General features: G+C 48.9%; 3 protein-coding genes across 4 annotated transcripts in view; 2 read left to right on the top strand and 1 right to left on the bottom strand.

Moving 5' to 3' along the window:
- The window catches only part of LOC126568873 (uncharacterized protein DDB_G0283357), an 84,889-nt gene extending 82,811 nt beyond the window's left edge, over positions 1-2,078 (bottom strand). The window contains exon 1 of the mRNA XM_050225544.1: positions 1,417-2,078. The gene's annotated coding sequence lies outside the window, so the exon portion shown is untranslated. The remainder of the gene's footprint in view (positions 1-1,416) is intronic.
- Positions 2,079-3,048: 970 nt separating this feature from the next.
- LOC126568877 (coiled-coil domain-containing protein 43) lies at positions 3,049-4,346 on the top strand. Of its 2 annotated transcripts, none has more exons than XM_050225552.1 (3): positions 3,049-3,462; positions 3,600-3,815; positions 3,888-4,346. In XM_050225552.1, the coding sequence occupies exons 1-3, from the start codon at positions 3,367-3,369 to the stop codon at positions 4,128-4,130; spliced, it is 555 nt and encodes a 184-aa protein (XP_050081509.1). In that variant the 5' UTR covers positions 3,049-3,366; the 3' UTR covers positions 4,131-4,346. The 2 variants fall into 2 exon arrangements, with proteins under 2 accessions (XP_050081509.1, XP_050081508.1); XM_050225551.1 differs by having other exon boundaries at positions 3,049-3,473.
- Positions 4,347-6,369: 2,023 nt separating this feature from the next.
- Positions 6,370-16,280, top strand: part of LOC126568870 (neurogenic protein mastermind) — a 111,925-nt gene continuing 102,014 nt past the window's right edge. Inside the window, exon 1 of the mRNA XM_050225531.1 lies at positions 6,370-6,512. The gene's annotated coding sequence lies outside the window, so the exon portion shown is untranslated. The remainder of the gene's footprint in view (positions 6,513-16,280) is intronic.

The following is a 16,280-nucleotide window of genomic DNA, read 5'->3' as shown; positions in this document are numbered from 1 at the left end:
AATTGAAATGGATGCCGGCAGATACCGTGCATCCGTCAAAGTGTCCGGAGTTTAAAAAACAAAATTGATTAAAGCAACCGAGAACCGGGGCACGGGCCGGAATACAGATACCACCGAGACGTCATCGATCGATCGATCGATCGATTCAATCACCCGAGGGGAGGGGGGATGCCAGCATATATGCTCGTCGTCGTCGCAGCCTTTTATAGCCACCATGCGTGTAATGTGCATAAAACTGACCGAATGACAGACGACCGTGGCCGCCTCGCCCCTGCGGCCCCACGATACAACCGCGTTTCGGTCGTGTATGAAATATTTATGCATGCCTCCCCACCTCCCCCAAAATAGGGTAACGAGAGCGAAGCGAGCGTAACTTTCTTCGGGGCGGGCGTTTTTCCTTTTCGTTTGGCCCAATTTGGTCCCCACGGCCGGACCGAAACGGATTTTCGGCCATTTTTTCGCTATTTGCCCAGTTTTACGCTGGCTGGATTTGGTTTATCGGACGCTGGACCGTCTGTGCCTACCACCGATGATCTCCTTTCCTTTTTTGTTTCCTCTCCTTCAGCCGATACATCCCACCGCGCATATATGCTCGTTCGCTTTCGCTCGCTTCGGTCGTTAAATCGGGGAACACCGGAGCCGGAGATAATGTTGAATGCACGCAGTCCCTGGCCAGGCAGTCGAAATGGATCTTAAAGGGGTGTTTCCGCACAAGACCACACGTTTGTGTATGTGTGGTTGGTCATCGCACCCGGTTGGTCTCTTCGCTTCGGTCTTCTTTCAAAGTTCGGTTACGGACTAAATGTTTTGCAAAAAAAAATCTCAGTTGAACAACAAACAAATTGGTATTGAAGCTGAGATAGTGATTTCAATTAGAGACCCCGGAGAGCAACAGAAATCGCTGGACAAATTGGTCCGCGATGTTGCAATTGTCTTGTATGTGAAGCGGATGCATAAATTCAATCCAGACGCTCAAGAGCGTTTGCGAGATGCAGCACGTTGCTCGGTCGTACAATTATCACACAATGCAGTTTGCAGAGCGTTCCGACAATCCCCGCAGTTCGGCTTGCAAATCGTTTTCCTTGTGCTGTGTTTTTTTCGCTTGTGTTTTGTTTTTCCAATCCGCGATGCCAGCCGATCGCGGGCCCTGTCACGGTACCGGTTGCTGCTGCATTATGCAGCAGCGGCTCTGTTTTATGATTTCAAAATCTCGATTTTATGCTGCTGCCGATGGATCACGCGATGTTGTGGTAGCGGCCACGGCAGCAGCGTCACAACACGAGAAGAATGAGGGCACAAAGCATCATCGATGACTTTAAGAAGCTCCTGAAGGTGAAGGCGCAAGACGCAAAGCAAATCAATTCCCCCCTCCCGTGAGGAAGGGGTAAGGGACGCAGCTGCGAACGGACAACAAACCTTTCGAATTCTCGCTGCCTTCGTGCCTCGTGCGCCCACCGGTTGCGGTTGATCTTCTGGTCGCTTCTTTCTCGTGCTCGCGTCTCGAAGTCAAAGTTATGCCACGGTGTACCGTTTTCTTCTTCTTTTCGAGGTTCCGTTGCAATCTCCAGGCCGTCCGTCCGTTCCGAGGGTCAGTGAATGAGCCGGAACACCGCAAGAACCGCAGAACCGGCCACAGACACGGGGATTACGGAGGAGATTCACCTTCAGAACGCACGATCACCATGGAAACGAAGACACGAGCTCGAGACCTTGCTGTTTGCACGTGAGCACTTGTTGCTCCGAGCAACCAACACTATAGAACACTTTTACTTTGTGCAACTCATCGGCAACAATCAACACGTAAAATGCATTTCACACGCAAAAAGCACTGGCAGGCACGCAAACGATCGACGGTCAGAATTCGCCAACAAACCAATTGCTGTCTCTTGCTGGATGCTCACAACGATCGCACAATAGCCAGAGCAAAACAGTGGAACACGCGGCCACTTTTTATGCTTTGGAGGGAAGGACGGAATGGATCCTTGCTTGAGGATTCGAAGTTTCAAACGAGAAGACAACGGGCTTTTCTACCGGCAGCTCCGAGGTCCGGGAATCTGCCGATGTTGCTGCTGCTCTGAGCGTTCGAACACGAATGAGGGGGAGGGCGCCCGCTCGGCAGCATGTTTCCGAGCGGTGCTCGAGCATGAATGGAGGCGCCCTCGTGTCGGTTCGGGATCCGGGCGAATAAAGGGCGCGTTTGGCGTAAATTGGCTGGCCAAAACTCGTGATTTTACTTCGATGGTTGGATGAAACTGTCGAAAATATGTTTTAATAAATTTAGAACAACCAGAAAATGCAGGATCAATGAGTTATGGTATCATTTTTAAAGGAAACAGTATTTTAAATTTCAATTAGATTTTGTTAAAGTTAAGCGAATTAATAAAGAAAACGCTATCGAGTACGACTTTTTGCCACTTAAAACTCCGTAAAGGATTAAAAATAATGGATTTAATTTTCTTAATTTTGGCCACCATTTTTATGGACAAACACTCCCATGTGATGCCGAAAACATACGAGAGAGCTCGTGGCCGTTCGGGCAGTTACGAGAGAGAGATTTCTACGCGAGAGGAAACATGTGATGGGCAAATTGTTTGTAAACTTCAAACATTATCCACAATCCCACAACAATCACAGAATTCGCAATTTAGTCAATAAAACCTTGTAGTATTACCAGTAAAATAAAATAACCAGCTGGTGTGTTGTTGCTACTCCTTGTCCTCGCAGCAAGACTGGTAGCGTGCAGTGGCCTTTACACCGCGAGTCCGAATAACATCAATTTACTTTCCCGTGTACCCGTGCATTTCCCGCAATCCTTCACACGTCTTATAAGCTCGAGGGAGTCTCCCTGAAACACCCATGTGCGATAAAAAACTGGACCAGGTAGGGGTCAATCTCGCCAATGCTTGCGCGAAATTTTTTAATTCATGAAAAGAAATCCACGTTTCCGAAGCACATCTCCAACGGATTCTCTGTTTGATTCAAGTTGAACATATCGCTGTAAACGGATCTTCGGAATGAGTTTCGAGCAGCTCATGCAGTTCTGCGGTGTTTTGGTTTGAGGTTGGAATTCGCAGCGAAGGAAAATTCGCTGCAAAAAGTGAGGAAAAGTGAGGAAAAGTGGGGTTTTTGGGCTGTTTTATCATCACGGCAGAATCTCCTGCAATTAAAATTACGGATAGTTTGTTCACCCCACCAAATGGAACGATAAGATAGCGCGAAAGCGAAGCGAACCAGCATCCGGAAAATCCGTGCACCGTGCGGTGTGTTTTTCGTCGGCACACAGACCACAGAATCACCGAAATAGCAACGAGATGGCAGCGGTGGCAGAGTTCAACAGCTGGCTGAGCTCCAAATTAAGGGCATCCAATGCGGACGAAAGCATATTTGGTTCCTACATCACCGGCATCCTCGAGGGTGACGAAAACAACGAGGAAAAGACGGAAGCTCTGGAGGGTATCCTCGGTGCGATTATTGTACGTGTGCATGCTCGTTAACGTGTGTTTGTGTGTGTGCACGTCCTTTCACGGAAACGGGTCTGCGAGTGTCCCGAGAGCAGCTACTAATTCTGCTTTTCCTTCTCGATCTCCCGAAACGCACAGGAAACAGATCTGGAACCGTTCATCAAAGAGATACTGGACAAGTGGAAGATCTGCCACAACCGAGAGGCAGCTGCGTCCAGCTCCAAACCCACGCTGGACGTTGAGGTGCAACTGGCCAAACTGTTGGAGGGACAAAAGCTGGCGACCAAGGAGGAGCGCGCATACACAGAAGAAGAGCGCCGCATCAAGGAGCAGATCCTTTCGCAATACAGTCAGGTGCGTACGTGCGTACGGAAGGAGCATTTTCTATGTCAGCGATCGTTACAGCCGAGTTTTCCATTTTTGCAGCTCTCCGAGAGTGAGCACGATGATGACGACGAGGAAGGGGCGGCCAGTTCGTCCGATCCGAAACTCGTGAAAAACACTAACGTAGCCGATGTGCTGGCGTTGGCCAAGGAAAAGCGGGAACAGGCGCGTCTGGAGAGCCAGCAGAAGAAGGAAAAGGATAAGCAGGATCGTGAGAAGCAACGGCAGTTGCGCGAGGAGAAAAAGGAGAAACGAAAGACCGTCAAGGGTGAACGGAGGCGGTAGCGACCGAACCTGCCCCAGCACAACGTGCCCACCCCGTACATGCTCTCAGTTCCCATATTCGTCCGTCTTGTTTCATCACTACACTGCTCCAGCGAATGTGTTTTTCTTCTTCTGGCTGGACAATGAATAAGAAACAAGAATAAACCTGCCCGTCTGCAAAGCGGTTTGCCAATCACGCGCGTATCGCCCAGCAATACGCCGATGAAACTTAAGTCAGCCCGCCGAATTCCGTTCGTGTGTTTCAGGAGTTGTTCAAGAAATTTAACTAATAAATTCAAAGCATTCAGAATTACCTCGAGGTTCGAATTTTCCCAAAACCCATCTTCCAGTCTGGACGCAGGGCCAGAAAAAACTCGATTCGAGCAGTACGTGCTGCCTGCAAACCCGGCGAAATATCCGATCCATCGAGTTTGCCCTGAAATCGCGAAAAAAAACTCTTCCAAAAAGCAAAGCACCATCAAAAGTGCTGGTGTCGTCCGTGCGCGTTCCGTGACGATTTTTGTGACGATATTCACAGACAGCAGCAAAACAGACGGTGTTGGTGACAAAACTCTGCGCGACCCTTGCGTTATCTATATTCTGCGGGCGTATAGAGTACTCGCAGGCAGCCAACCAGCCAGTTAGCAGCGACGCAAAAAACAATAATCAGCGATCGACCGTGGTGTTCGCTCTCCTCATCATCGTCGTCTTAGTCGTCCAAGGTGTCGCGAGGGCGAATCGTCTAGGGTTTTCCAGGAAAAGCCCGCAGCAAACAGCCAGTAACGCGAGTGTAAACGAGTGATTCCGCGGGGGATTTGCGTTTTTATTACCAAAACAATATCGGTCTGTACTACCACGGGCCCCTGCTTCTTCGCCTTCTCGGTGGAGGGTGGAAAACTAGTTTTGTACCGTTGTGTGTGCCTCTCTCGAGCGTGTGTGTCTGGTGCTGCGTTCCCCAATTACCTCATCCTTCAACAGGCCAGCCAGCCAGCCAGCAGCAGCTCTTTCCAGCGGAGTGGTCCGTGCGTGAAGTGAAAAAATAAAACGAATTATAGTACCACAGAGGCTGGTGAGAGGAAGCAGAAGAAGCTTCCCCAAAAGCGGTGAAGAAAAAAAGCAAAACAAAGTAGTCGTGGTCGTCGTCGATGATGATGGGTGCACCTTGGGTTGGCTGAACAGACCCCGCAGATAGAGGTGCAGTGAGAGCGAGGGGAGTGTAGTAGTGGCCGCCCGCCAGAGTGTGAGAGAAAAAAAAGGATAAATCAATCGTGCGGTTGTCCAAGGCCCCGCTCAACGACGTTGACGACGAGAAGGTCTCGTGGGTTGCTGGTTCTCGGCACACGGCACAAAATGTTCCGGTGTTCTACGTAGCTCCGCGGTGTGTCGTGGTGTGTGTTGATTAGTGGAGACGCAATGCGTTCAGGTGCAACAGTAATTGGTAGGAACGGGTGATCACGATTCACAGGTGGTGCCAGACCTTTGAATTTCTCCCCAAAACGAGGGTGGAATGGTTGCTTCCTCGCCCATCGATGAGGAGTGGCGCATAGCCATTTAGGAAGCTCGAGGAATCTTCTCCTGCATCATGAGCCGAGAAATGATGATAGGCTGTACGCCTGCTTCGATGATGATGCACGGCGCAATGACGATGGAAGATGATGGGTCTGTTGTCGATGGTGGTAGGCCGTGTGTCCTTTCTGGTTAGTTGAAATACAGAAAAAGGACGAAACAGAGTGTAGCGAGTGACTCACAACAACAGAAGGTGGAGTAGGAGAAGGAGGATAGAGAGGCGCATAATATTTATGTTTGCACATGCATATCCGTGCGTGCGCCGAAGCCTACCGCGTCTGTGTTTGTGTTTCGTACTGGTGTTCGCGTTGCGGTGCATTTTTAGTGAAAAATACGTTTCGTGAAAAGGTAAAAAGTTTGTGAAAATCTGAGCGAGTAAGCTGCGGTGGTTTGTGATAGAAAAACGTGAAGCAAACAACGCCAAGAATTGTGAATTTTCGTGTTTCGGTGCGTGTGCGTCTCTGTGTGTGTGGTTTTTGTGTTGTCGCAGAAAAAGAATAAGAAGAAGAAGAAGAAGAAGAAGAAGGTTAAGGTGCGTGCCGATGTGAAAAGTTACGATTTCGGGCCCAAAACAAAAATAAACGAAGTGTGCTGTGTCGTCCAACAACGGCCACGGTTTAGTGTGTGAGTGTTGTGTGCAGTGAAGTGACCGAGACCGGAATACACACCCTTCTTCTTACGCAGATCACCCCCCCCCCCCCCCCCACCCTGCATTGGTTGGGCATCGTGAACGTGTGACACGGACACGGAGGACAATCAGAGAGACAGACAGAGAAAGACAGCGAGAGCAAGTCCTTCCATTTCATCGCTGGACTAGCATGCACATAAACCGCAAAGGTAAGTTCCCTTCTCGACCTCTCATTCACCTGCCTCCGCAACATTACACAGCATAACATGACACATGACACAACATCATACAGCAGAACAGAGAACCGCGACATAGATGGGCTTCCGGCGCGCGCCCGCTCGTTCGCTGGTGTGTTGGTGGTGTTGGGCCCATAATCGGTGTTTTCAAGGATTCGCGTCCATCGTTCGCCGATGATGGCCAAACAGCAGAAGCGAACCCTTTTTTCGCAGCGGAATCTCGCGGAGTTCGAAGAAGCGAAGAGCTTTTTCTTTTGCTCCACCACCGAGACCCTGTGCACACAAACACACGCATTCAAGCACGCACAATGATTTTCTTCCACAACTACCAACGAAAACATTATGCTCGGTCTCGTTTTTTCCTTCGTGCGGTCGCGTTAATCCTCTCTCTCTCTTTGTTGTATTATGCTGCGAGCGCTGGTATGTGTGTGCTGGCGAGACCTCGACGGAGGCGAGTTGTTGGTCGAAAATTTTACGAAACAACTAAAAAAGAATTACGTAATTTACCTAGACAACATACATCGGCAGTAGCAGCAACACCACACCAACACAGGAACCGGTTGGCGTTGGCATTTTATTTCGCTTGGGTCTCCATGCCTACTCGCCACCCCTTTTTCCACCTTACGGGGGTCGTCTAGCGCACACCACTACCCAGACACCGGCATGCACGCACGCACGCACGCAATGTTCATCTCGCATGTGTATGCGGTGGATTGTATTATGGCGCATAATAACATACCAATTTGCAGTGCGGAATGCTCATTACTGTGTGTGGGGTTGCTGGTGCGCGCGCTCTCTTGCATTTTCCTCCATTTTCCCCTTTTTTTTGCCAAGCCACCATCTGCTGCCATTGCTGCGTTTGATCATCATCTTACCTTCGCGTTTCTCGCCCCCTCGGTTTGCCACCCCCCTTCGTTGGCTATTTTTTTTCGATCAACAACTCACGACTACACACCTGAACAAAAAAGGTTTGATGGGGTATGGTGGGTGGTGGGAGGGGGAGGCATCACTCATCCAAGAGAGCGGTGCTCAATCACACCGCGATGAGATCCCGCTGCGGACGCTCAGCAGGTCGTGGTTGTGTGATGTGTAGTAGTTTTGTTTTGAAACCCCAACCCCCCAACCCCACCCACTGAGGGTGACGAATTTATATGCGTTTTTCCATCCCTTCCACCCCCTCAGCAGAGCACCGGTGGGTGGCAAAGCAAAAAGGGAAAATTGTCTCGCGAAAGAAAGTGACGATCGTCAACGTCACGCGCTCCTCCCTCTCCTTTTGGTTTCCTCTGTCTCCGGTTGAAGAAGAAAAAGAAGAATGGAAGAAGGGGGTGTGGGGTGGTTGACAAGGATGGCAAAAATAGTAGCCACCAGATAAGGCCTCGCGGATAGTAGCGAATCGAGTAGTATCGGGGCAGAGGGTCGCTTGTGTGGTGTGTTAGCCTTATTTTAATTTTATCCATGGAATGCGTGCGTGCATGTGTTCGTCGTGCACACGATCACGGCCGGCAGCCTGTGGTGCCTGGCCGTCTTGGTGTGCGCTAGTGGGACAAATGGGTTAAAAATAGGCCATCACAGGATTCGTGCGATCGTGCGTGCACGATCGTGCGCTGACTGTCCCCTTTCCCTTAGTAGCACCAGTCCGCGCACACAGCAGAAGAAATGGCAACAAAGAAACGTTTCGCACTCACATGTAGATGAGAACCTCCTTCTGGGGTGTAAAACCATCCCCCAAATGACTCAAGAAGTGTCCACCCCAAGCAGCGCCCTGGTAGTTTGGGAATTTGATTTTCACTTTCACGCTCGGTCCTCTCCTCGGACTTTGCTCAGCTGTTTTTCGTGATTTTTCCGCCACCACCACCGAACTAACATGTATGCTCTTTTGATCGTTCCGGTGGCGGCTGCGGAGAGCAGCAGCAGGAACATTGACATTGGCACCGTTTCCACGGCGGGCGGGCGGGCGGGCAGGCGTCGTGTGTTTGGTTTCGAGCCGGGCCGGACCGTGCGAACCGAACGCGCCCGAATGTCTTATGCTAATTAATATGATTAATTAGCTAATGGGTGCGCGCGCGCTCGCGTTGCATTATGTTGCACTTGTTCCACTGGCATAATGCTCTCTCTCTCTTGTGTTGCAGCTCCCCAGCTGGCTGCTTTATGATCGCCGTAAATCAAGTGATAACACTTTTCTCATTTCCTTTTCGCTTTTTGTTTCTTCTTTTGTTTGTTTTCTGTGGCCGCGCGGCAATTGGCTCGGTGCACTTTTCGCTGCAGCTTGGAAACGGTTTTCCAGCGCTGCTTTGTGCCCATCAGTCTCTGCAATGGTTGAGGTACTCGAGAGAGAGAGGTGCGCGATAAGCTGATAATTGGGCTATAAACCGGTTAAAAAAATCCATAAACCACTAAATGGGTATTTAGCATTCATTTTATACGATTTACCATTTAGTTTGCACACATGATTCGATTAAAATGTCGTTTAGACTCTTAATACATGTACGTTTCTTGAAGTTATTAGCAACTTAACTTTCCTTCATATTTACATTTTGATTGAAATGGTTGAATGATCTGCTAAACATCAACCAGAAACGCAAACGAATTGTACAATCAATTTATTTCTAAGAAAATTTGTATTTAACCAGTCAGTCTACATGTTTTATGGCACTTGCCAGAGGAAATAGGAAGCACAATGTACTTCTTTATAAAAATAATCAAACAATATACTCTCTTGGTACACTTTACCCCAGTGGTGTTAACGGAAAGAGCGCTTCCATTGAAAGCTTTTTTTTATCTTTATCCCAAACCCGGCGACACATTCCGTTCCACAAACTTACGCACTTGGAAACATATGAATTCGCCTCAGTTGGTCCGTGTGTTGTGGCAGTTGGTGTGCCAAGAACATTTGCCGGTAGCTGCCATCAAACCGTGCGATTGAGAAAGAGTTCGGCCGGGCAAAACTCATTGATATTCTGGCCAGCTGCTCAAACAAACTATTTCCCTATTTGGGTCAATGATGAGAGAGCTACCTTTTATGTTGTTCTGCTTTCCATCGACGCCGCGCTGCCACCAGTGCACCTTACCGATCGCGAGACCACGTAGCCGGTAGCCGGTCGAAAGCCGACACCCTCGGGTGGATTGAAAGCTGACATTAAGCCGTTTCTTTGCCATTCTGTCGCGCTTCTTTTGAAATTTGTTTTATTCATATTTTAAAACTGATCAAACAACGGCTTCTACAATTCTACCAGATGCCTTTATGATAGGTATTATTATTTACTACTGGAATCAACATTAGACAACCGGGTGAGGGAGCATCTGGTATCGGAAAGCACAGACAGATATTTCGATTTTCAGCAGCTGGCCTCTTAATTGATTATAACGAGCTTTGCCTGTCGCGAGTAGCCGTCGCAGACCATAATCTACGATACGCTATCGATGGCTAAACCCGTAGAACACAGCTAGAGTGTGCCCTCTGGCCGGTTCCAGCGACATCACCCGTCTCCAATGCGCGATCCATCTGCAAAAATTTAACGCTTCACCTGCTCCACCAGAGAGAGAGAGAGAGAGTGGAAGGGGATCCACCTTGCGCCTCGAGTGTTCTGTCTCTAGTTCCTCTGGTGTTTGCCTCTCGTATGTGTGGCCTCGTCGGGCGGTGTGCCGGATGAGCCAGCAACATATTTGATTCATTTGATGGGAGCGCGCTGGTCATAAATGATGGCTTTTTGTTGTCCGGGTGTCATAAATTGAATAACTTTTCGAGCATTCTTCTGGCGAGTCCTATGTTGAAACCAGCATCAGCATCAGCACACTAGCCAGAGCCGCCGCAGCAGCAGTTTGTCGCTGGAAGGCAAATGAGCCATCCGCAAAGGGAGGAATAATTATTCGATCGCAAGCATTGGCATCGCGCTTTGATCTGTCCGACGGTATTGGTTGAGTCAAAGTTTCGTAGAAAATAGAATTTACCTGGGCTTTCCATGTAATTCTTTTCGTTAGATAGAAAATTTGGTTAGAAAAAGACAAATTTTCTTTTAAAAATATCTGTGTCAAGGCACCTCAGTCAGAGCGATGTTGTTCTGAAAAGCAACGGCCATTTAGTTGTATCTTCTTCAAACACATCCCATAACCCATAAGGCTGTATAAATATTTGCCAAATGGCGCCCGTCTTCAGCCAACTTGCTCAGCTGTTCTCAGCTGCCTCTTTCCCAATCGCATCTTAATTCCCCCGAAATGAAATATGCGTCGATTTGTGCACCCAATTCGATCGCGAGATCGAAGATGGAAACTTCCTTTGTTAGGCCCGCTGCGTGCCTAATTTCCCTACATTAATTCATTGTCGATGTTGCGGCGGTGGCGGCCGGTGTCTCTTCACATCACCCACTGTCGCTCGTGCGCTCTGCTCTCGCATAATGCTTCTCTGATGTTGAGTTCCTTGTTCTTCCTTTGATGTTGAGATAGCCTTAGCAGGGCCCGCAGCTAAATCCTAATACAGTCTGCGATGACGACAGCCATCGGAAGGGGTTTCGCTGCTTTATGATCGACGTTCTTTTCTTGGTCTATTGATTTGTTATGCCAACACTTTAGATACTCCAACCGCAGCAGCACCCACCACCATCACGCACACACGGTCCTCGCCGTCCTCCCAAAAACGGAAAAGGAACGGAATTTATAATTAAATAATTAAGGATATAATACAATAAAACTGCAATCTAATACGAATAAATCATTTCTCCTCCGTTCGCTGGCTGGCACTACGTTGCTGCTGCTTCTTCGCCGCTCCATTTCCATTCTTTCGCGCTCAGTTCTGTTCGGGTCGATTCTTTGATTCCTTTTCCAACATTCTCTCAGTTTCGAAGAGTCGAAGTTTACTCTTACGACTACGATCTTCCTCCTTCTCGTTCAGGCCACGTTTGGGAATCTTTTGAAATTCGGGTTCTTCCTATATTTAGCAGCAACCCCAGCAGCAGCAGCAGCAGGCACCTTACCATCGGCGACCGGTCTAGCTATTCTGCTGCGCTTGAGCTGCTTGCTCCATTGCTGTGACACTCTCTGGGTTCTGTTCGATTCTATGATATCGGCGTATCGGTCGCTGCAAAATTGGCACAACACCGTCTTGCAGACACTAGATTTTCACATTCAACTCTTCTGCTTTTGCTTTCTTCTTCCTCTGCCTAAAAAACCGTTCGGAATCACAGGGATAGGATAGAGAGGATAGGAGTAAATCTGCTGAGGGTGTTTTGTTCGCAATTTTTTATATTTTAGATTTTTTCTTAGCTCAATCTTGATCCCCTCCCCTTTGGGCGATGCTCTTTTGGAGGGTGGAGGTTTGGACTCGGAGCTTTCCCCCACCACCACTCCACTGGTGCTGCTGCAACGATTTTTGGGTACGCCTGTCCGTGAATGCCATCCGTGTACGGGAACTACGAGACCATAAATAATATTAACATGCACATTCGATTCGCATTCACGGCTGGGGCACGGAGACGCCCTCTCCGTGATGCTGTCATCATCGTGTCGTGGCAATCGTGGTCCATTCCCATAAAGCAACTTCAGTTTTTGAGCTGTGGCTAATATATTTTTCATGCCTGCGTGTTTGCGTTTTGAACCTTTTTGGCCATCATTTCTGTGAAACGGAAGAGGAGAAGGCGTTAGTAAGCTTCTGTGTTTATGGTGCTTAAAAAGCATAACAATAGCATAATGGTTTTTGTTTTTAGAAATTTAAATTGCATGTCTGTGATTATGATGTTTATTGCAGCAAACTATTGTATTCTTTGTTGCCACTTCATGCATTGCACATTGTTCTAACCATTCTTCGCTTTGCAACTCAGCCGCTCAGAAGGCTCCGAACAGAAGAAGTCTTCTTCTATTCTTCTCGCGTCATCGCACGAAACAGCGGACAAGCATCAGCGAGCACACAGAAACCAAAGGGGCTAAAAAGGCAACCAAAAAAAAAAACCAAATCGATGAACGCGGAAATATCAGTCCCAAAAAACGGCCAAAGGCCAATTCGTGGAATAGGCCACGGTTGGGGAGCGCTGGCATGCCGCAGCGCAACAGAGCACAAGGGTTTTCGGTTGTTTCTAATTATTGTTTTTTTTTGCTTTGGTCTTCAATTTTTTTCCTTCAGTGTGCTCTGTTCCGTTCTGTTCTGTCTCCGCTACCCCTTCTCTCGTCGCGATCAAACGTGCACGATCGTGATGATGAAGGTTTTTGCGTGGCGGCAGTGCGCGATGGATTTAAATTAATGGGAATTTCTGCAGCCGCTGCTCTCGTGATGCGCGCACGATGGTAAAAGACGCTCTGTCAGTGCAACCCTCGTCTTCCGCCGGGGGGGTTCCGCGATTTTGGGACCTTTTTGTTTTGATTTTTTGGGATGTTTTTTTTGTTTGTTGAGTGCAGATTGGTTTCACATGTTCGTTCTGTGTGGGGTGGTTGCGATGTATGTCATTTGCCCTTTTTTGCATACGAATTTTGGAGGCAAAGTCAGCCAGTATAGTGCAGCATAGAGCAGTGTGGGTTCAAGTTTCGTTTGGTTTTCTTTTTAACTAAAATTCAGCTTCACAAGGGAACGCGAACAAGAAAATCTGTTCTCATCGCCTTCATCTATCTCTGTGATCGCCCTACTCTGCACCAGCAACAGTGGCAGCGGCAGGGTCAAAGCCAACGATCAAGAGCAGCGACCACGCTCCGGTGGTAAGTCAGAAGGGCACCTACACTGCATCAGACAGAACCAGGCCAGGCCGCGGCGTTTGGCCACCAAAAATTGACCGCGCAACATATGGTGGAGCGATCGAGGAGTCGATTTTGAGAGCGAGAACCACACCGTCGTCTCCGTCGTCGGTCGGGTAGCGCATTGTGCGCGTTCTCAGCATCAACAACGCCTCACGAACTGTTCTCCGTAGTCCGAAGAAAAGGTTGTTGTGCCGCTGCACGAACACCACAAACGGTGAACACCGCGTACATCGTTCGATTGCGTAGTAAAATAATGTCCAAGAGGGGAAAGAGGAGGTGTTTGGTGTGTAACTGGTCTCCATCAAAATCCTCGGAACGAAACAGAAGAAACCAGTCCCAAAACCACCTTTTTCGCGGATCAATCCCCCCATCATCCAGCTCAATCGATCGATCAATCGATCAAACGATCTTCTTGATCGACGGCAGTGTCTATCGGCGAAGAGCAATTGCGATTCTAATGCCCAGAGTGCGCACGTTAGAGTGCGTGTAGCTGGCGCACTTGTGCTTGTGGTGGAGCAACGGTTGAATGCGCACACCACAGTCTTCACGATCGTCTTGGTCGTCGTCGATCATCCGCGGTGTGTTCCGTTGCTCAGTCGGTCGGTCGGTCGGTCGGTCGGTCGTCGATTCGCTTGGCCTCAAAAGCCGGCAACCCCGCGATTGGGTGGTGTGGTTCTACCTCTTGCGCACACCGACGGCGGCGTGTATGCGTGTCCCCATTCCGTGGTCGTCTCCCCCCCCTTTTGGAGCTCGCACGGAGAGCAAGAGCGAGAGAGAGAGCGTGGCTTTGAGATCGAGAGAGAACCGAACGGTGCGGTGATGATGAACACCGCGCGATTCTCAATGTGTGTATTGTGTTCTGGTGGATTTGGTCGGCAGCAGCGCAGCATAGCCCCCCCACAACCCAGCGGTGGTGGTAGGGAGGACCGCCCAGAATCGTGTTAAGGACCTACGCAAGGTCGATGGTTTTTGAGTCTTCGCCGTTGGGGCTGTCTGTATCTCTCTGCTGGTTTTTGGAAAGCGCGCCGCAACATCACAACCACCACAACATACGACCACACGTCGGTGTGCGTCCTCTATGCTCCACAACTGATGTTTGATGATGCGTACAACATGACACACGATGCGATGCTTTTTCTCCCTTGGTGTGAATTTTATTTTATTCCGGTGTATATTGCTCCGACAACAGCAACAGCAGCAGCAGCAGCGATTTGTGATGATTCAGCAAACCACAAACACAGACAGAAAGGGGGAACTCACGCGGTAATTTACGGTTCTCTTGCAGTTTTGGCCAAGGTTCGATCACTCATCACTGTCTGGGGCAGCAGAAGAAGGGAAAGGGGGGAGAGGATGCGCGTTTAGGCTCGCGAAGAGGACTTTCGAGAATGGATCGAGCGATCGACCGACCCCCAAACAAAACCGTAATTCTCTTGCAAAAAGGATGCACTTAACACGCGTTATGCTAGTGCCTTTCCCATACTGCTGTTTTATGCTGTTAATGATCCTTTTTTGCTTGGCAACAACATCGAACTAGTCAGTTCTCAAGAGAGGACCACAAAACTGACCAAGAACGCTCGACTCGTAGTATGTAGAGTGTGTGGTCTGGCCATCTGTAAACCACCATCATCATCATCATCATCATCATCATCATCATCATCATAACCACAAAGCCGTTTGTGCACCAAATTGCATAATGCGCAGTGGCGCTGCCTCATTCTCCTTCACTCATCATCATCTTCATCGTCACGAAAGAAGTCACCGTTGAACTGCTGCTGCTGCTGCTGCTGTTTGTATTTGATTGCGAATCGGATTGCGGATTGCGAAGGCCCTCACCCCGAGGCTGGGGAGGAAAATAGATTCCTCCCTCCCTCGGTCACATTCTACTTCTACAAGATTCTTGCAACACGCACGCAAACAGCCCTGAGCTGCTGAGGCCTGAGTGGTAGCAAACAAGAACATGAGACCGAAACCACAATCGGCATCGACACCACCTCCTACTCCTCCTCCTCGTCGGTAGCAGCAGTTGTAGAAAGCATCGCGCCCCAATCTTGCACATCATTATCATCATCAGCCGCACGACGGAGAAGCATCTTTGGGTTTTTTCCTTTGCCATTCGGAGTGCGCCAGAGCGGCGAGGGTGCTTTGGTTCTGTTCTGGTTGGTTTTACCCTCCGAACAGAACTGCACTGCACTCACATGACGTGCTCTGGTGGTGGTGGTTTGCATCCGTTGATTAGGCAACGCGGGGCAATCTCTTCTTCCCTGGTCCCTAATGTGTGTAACATACGGTTTGGTGGCTTTGGCTTTTGCTGGCTACATTGCTGCTGCTACTTCCCTTTGATTTGTGGTTCACGTGGATGATTCCCTAGCAGTGTAGGCCCCGGATTCGGATTCGAGGAAGATCCCCGTAATCGCGTTCCGTCTGTGCGCCGCTCAAATATTTGCCTTTTCGGTTTCGGAGCAGCGGATCTGATTGCTGGCTCAGTAAAAGTGGAGCACACATAGGAGGACGAGGAGGCAGCTCACGTTACTGCATCTGCTGCTGCATCTCGAGTTGTGAGCTTTCGGTTCGTTCACTTCGGTTTGGAGTTGAATGAAGAAGCAAATAAGCGTCACCGCGCATCGTTCTTAGTTGCCGTTCGTTCAAGTCTTCCAAAAGTCTTACGATAACGTTGCTCATTAGTTAGCGGACTTTTCCGTTGTACTTTAGGGGCGTTAGTGCTTGTTTTGCAGAAGCATAAATCCCGGTCGGTTGTCTAATTTGCGGTTCCAGTAAGTCGATGAACTTGGAGAGAAGTGCATTCGTTGCCATCTGATATATGATTTTGAGGGAAAAAGCTTCAAATTCGAGTGGAAATGAAGCAGTGGGGATGTTTTTTAGGCGACAATATCAACAACAATGCCATCAATTCAACCACAAGCTGTGTAAATTGTATTTGCGACACAACTGCAGATATTTCTTCAAACGATAGTTCTCTGACTCAACTTTCCCATCAGATCGGTTGTCTTAAATTAGTTTCTGCACAGT

This window comes from Anopheles aquasalis, chromosome 2 (assembly GCF_943734665.1).
Source record: "Anopheles aquasalis chromosome 2, idAnoAquaMG_Q_19, whole genome shotgun sequence".
Classification (NCBI taxonomy): domain Eukaryota; kingdom Metazoa; phylum Arthropoda; class Insecta; order Diptera; family Culicidae; genus Anopheles; species Anopheles aquasalis.
Note: the sequence above shows the minus strand (reverse complement) of the source record. Positions and strands in the feature narration are given on the sequence as shown.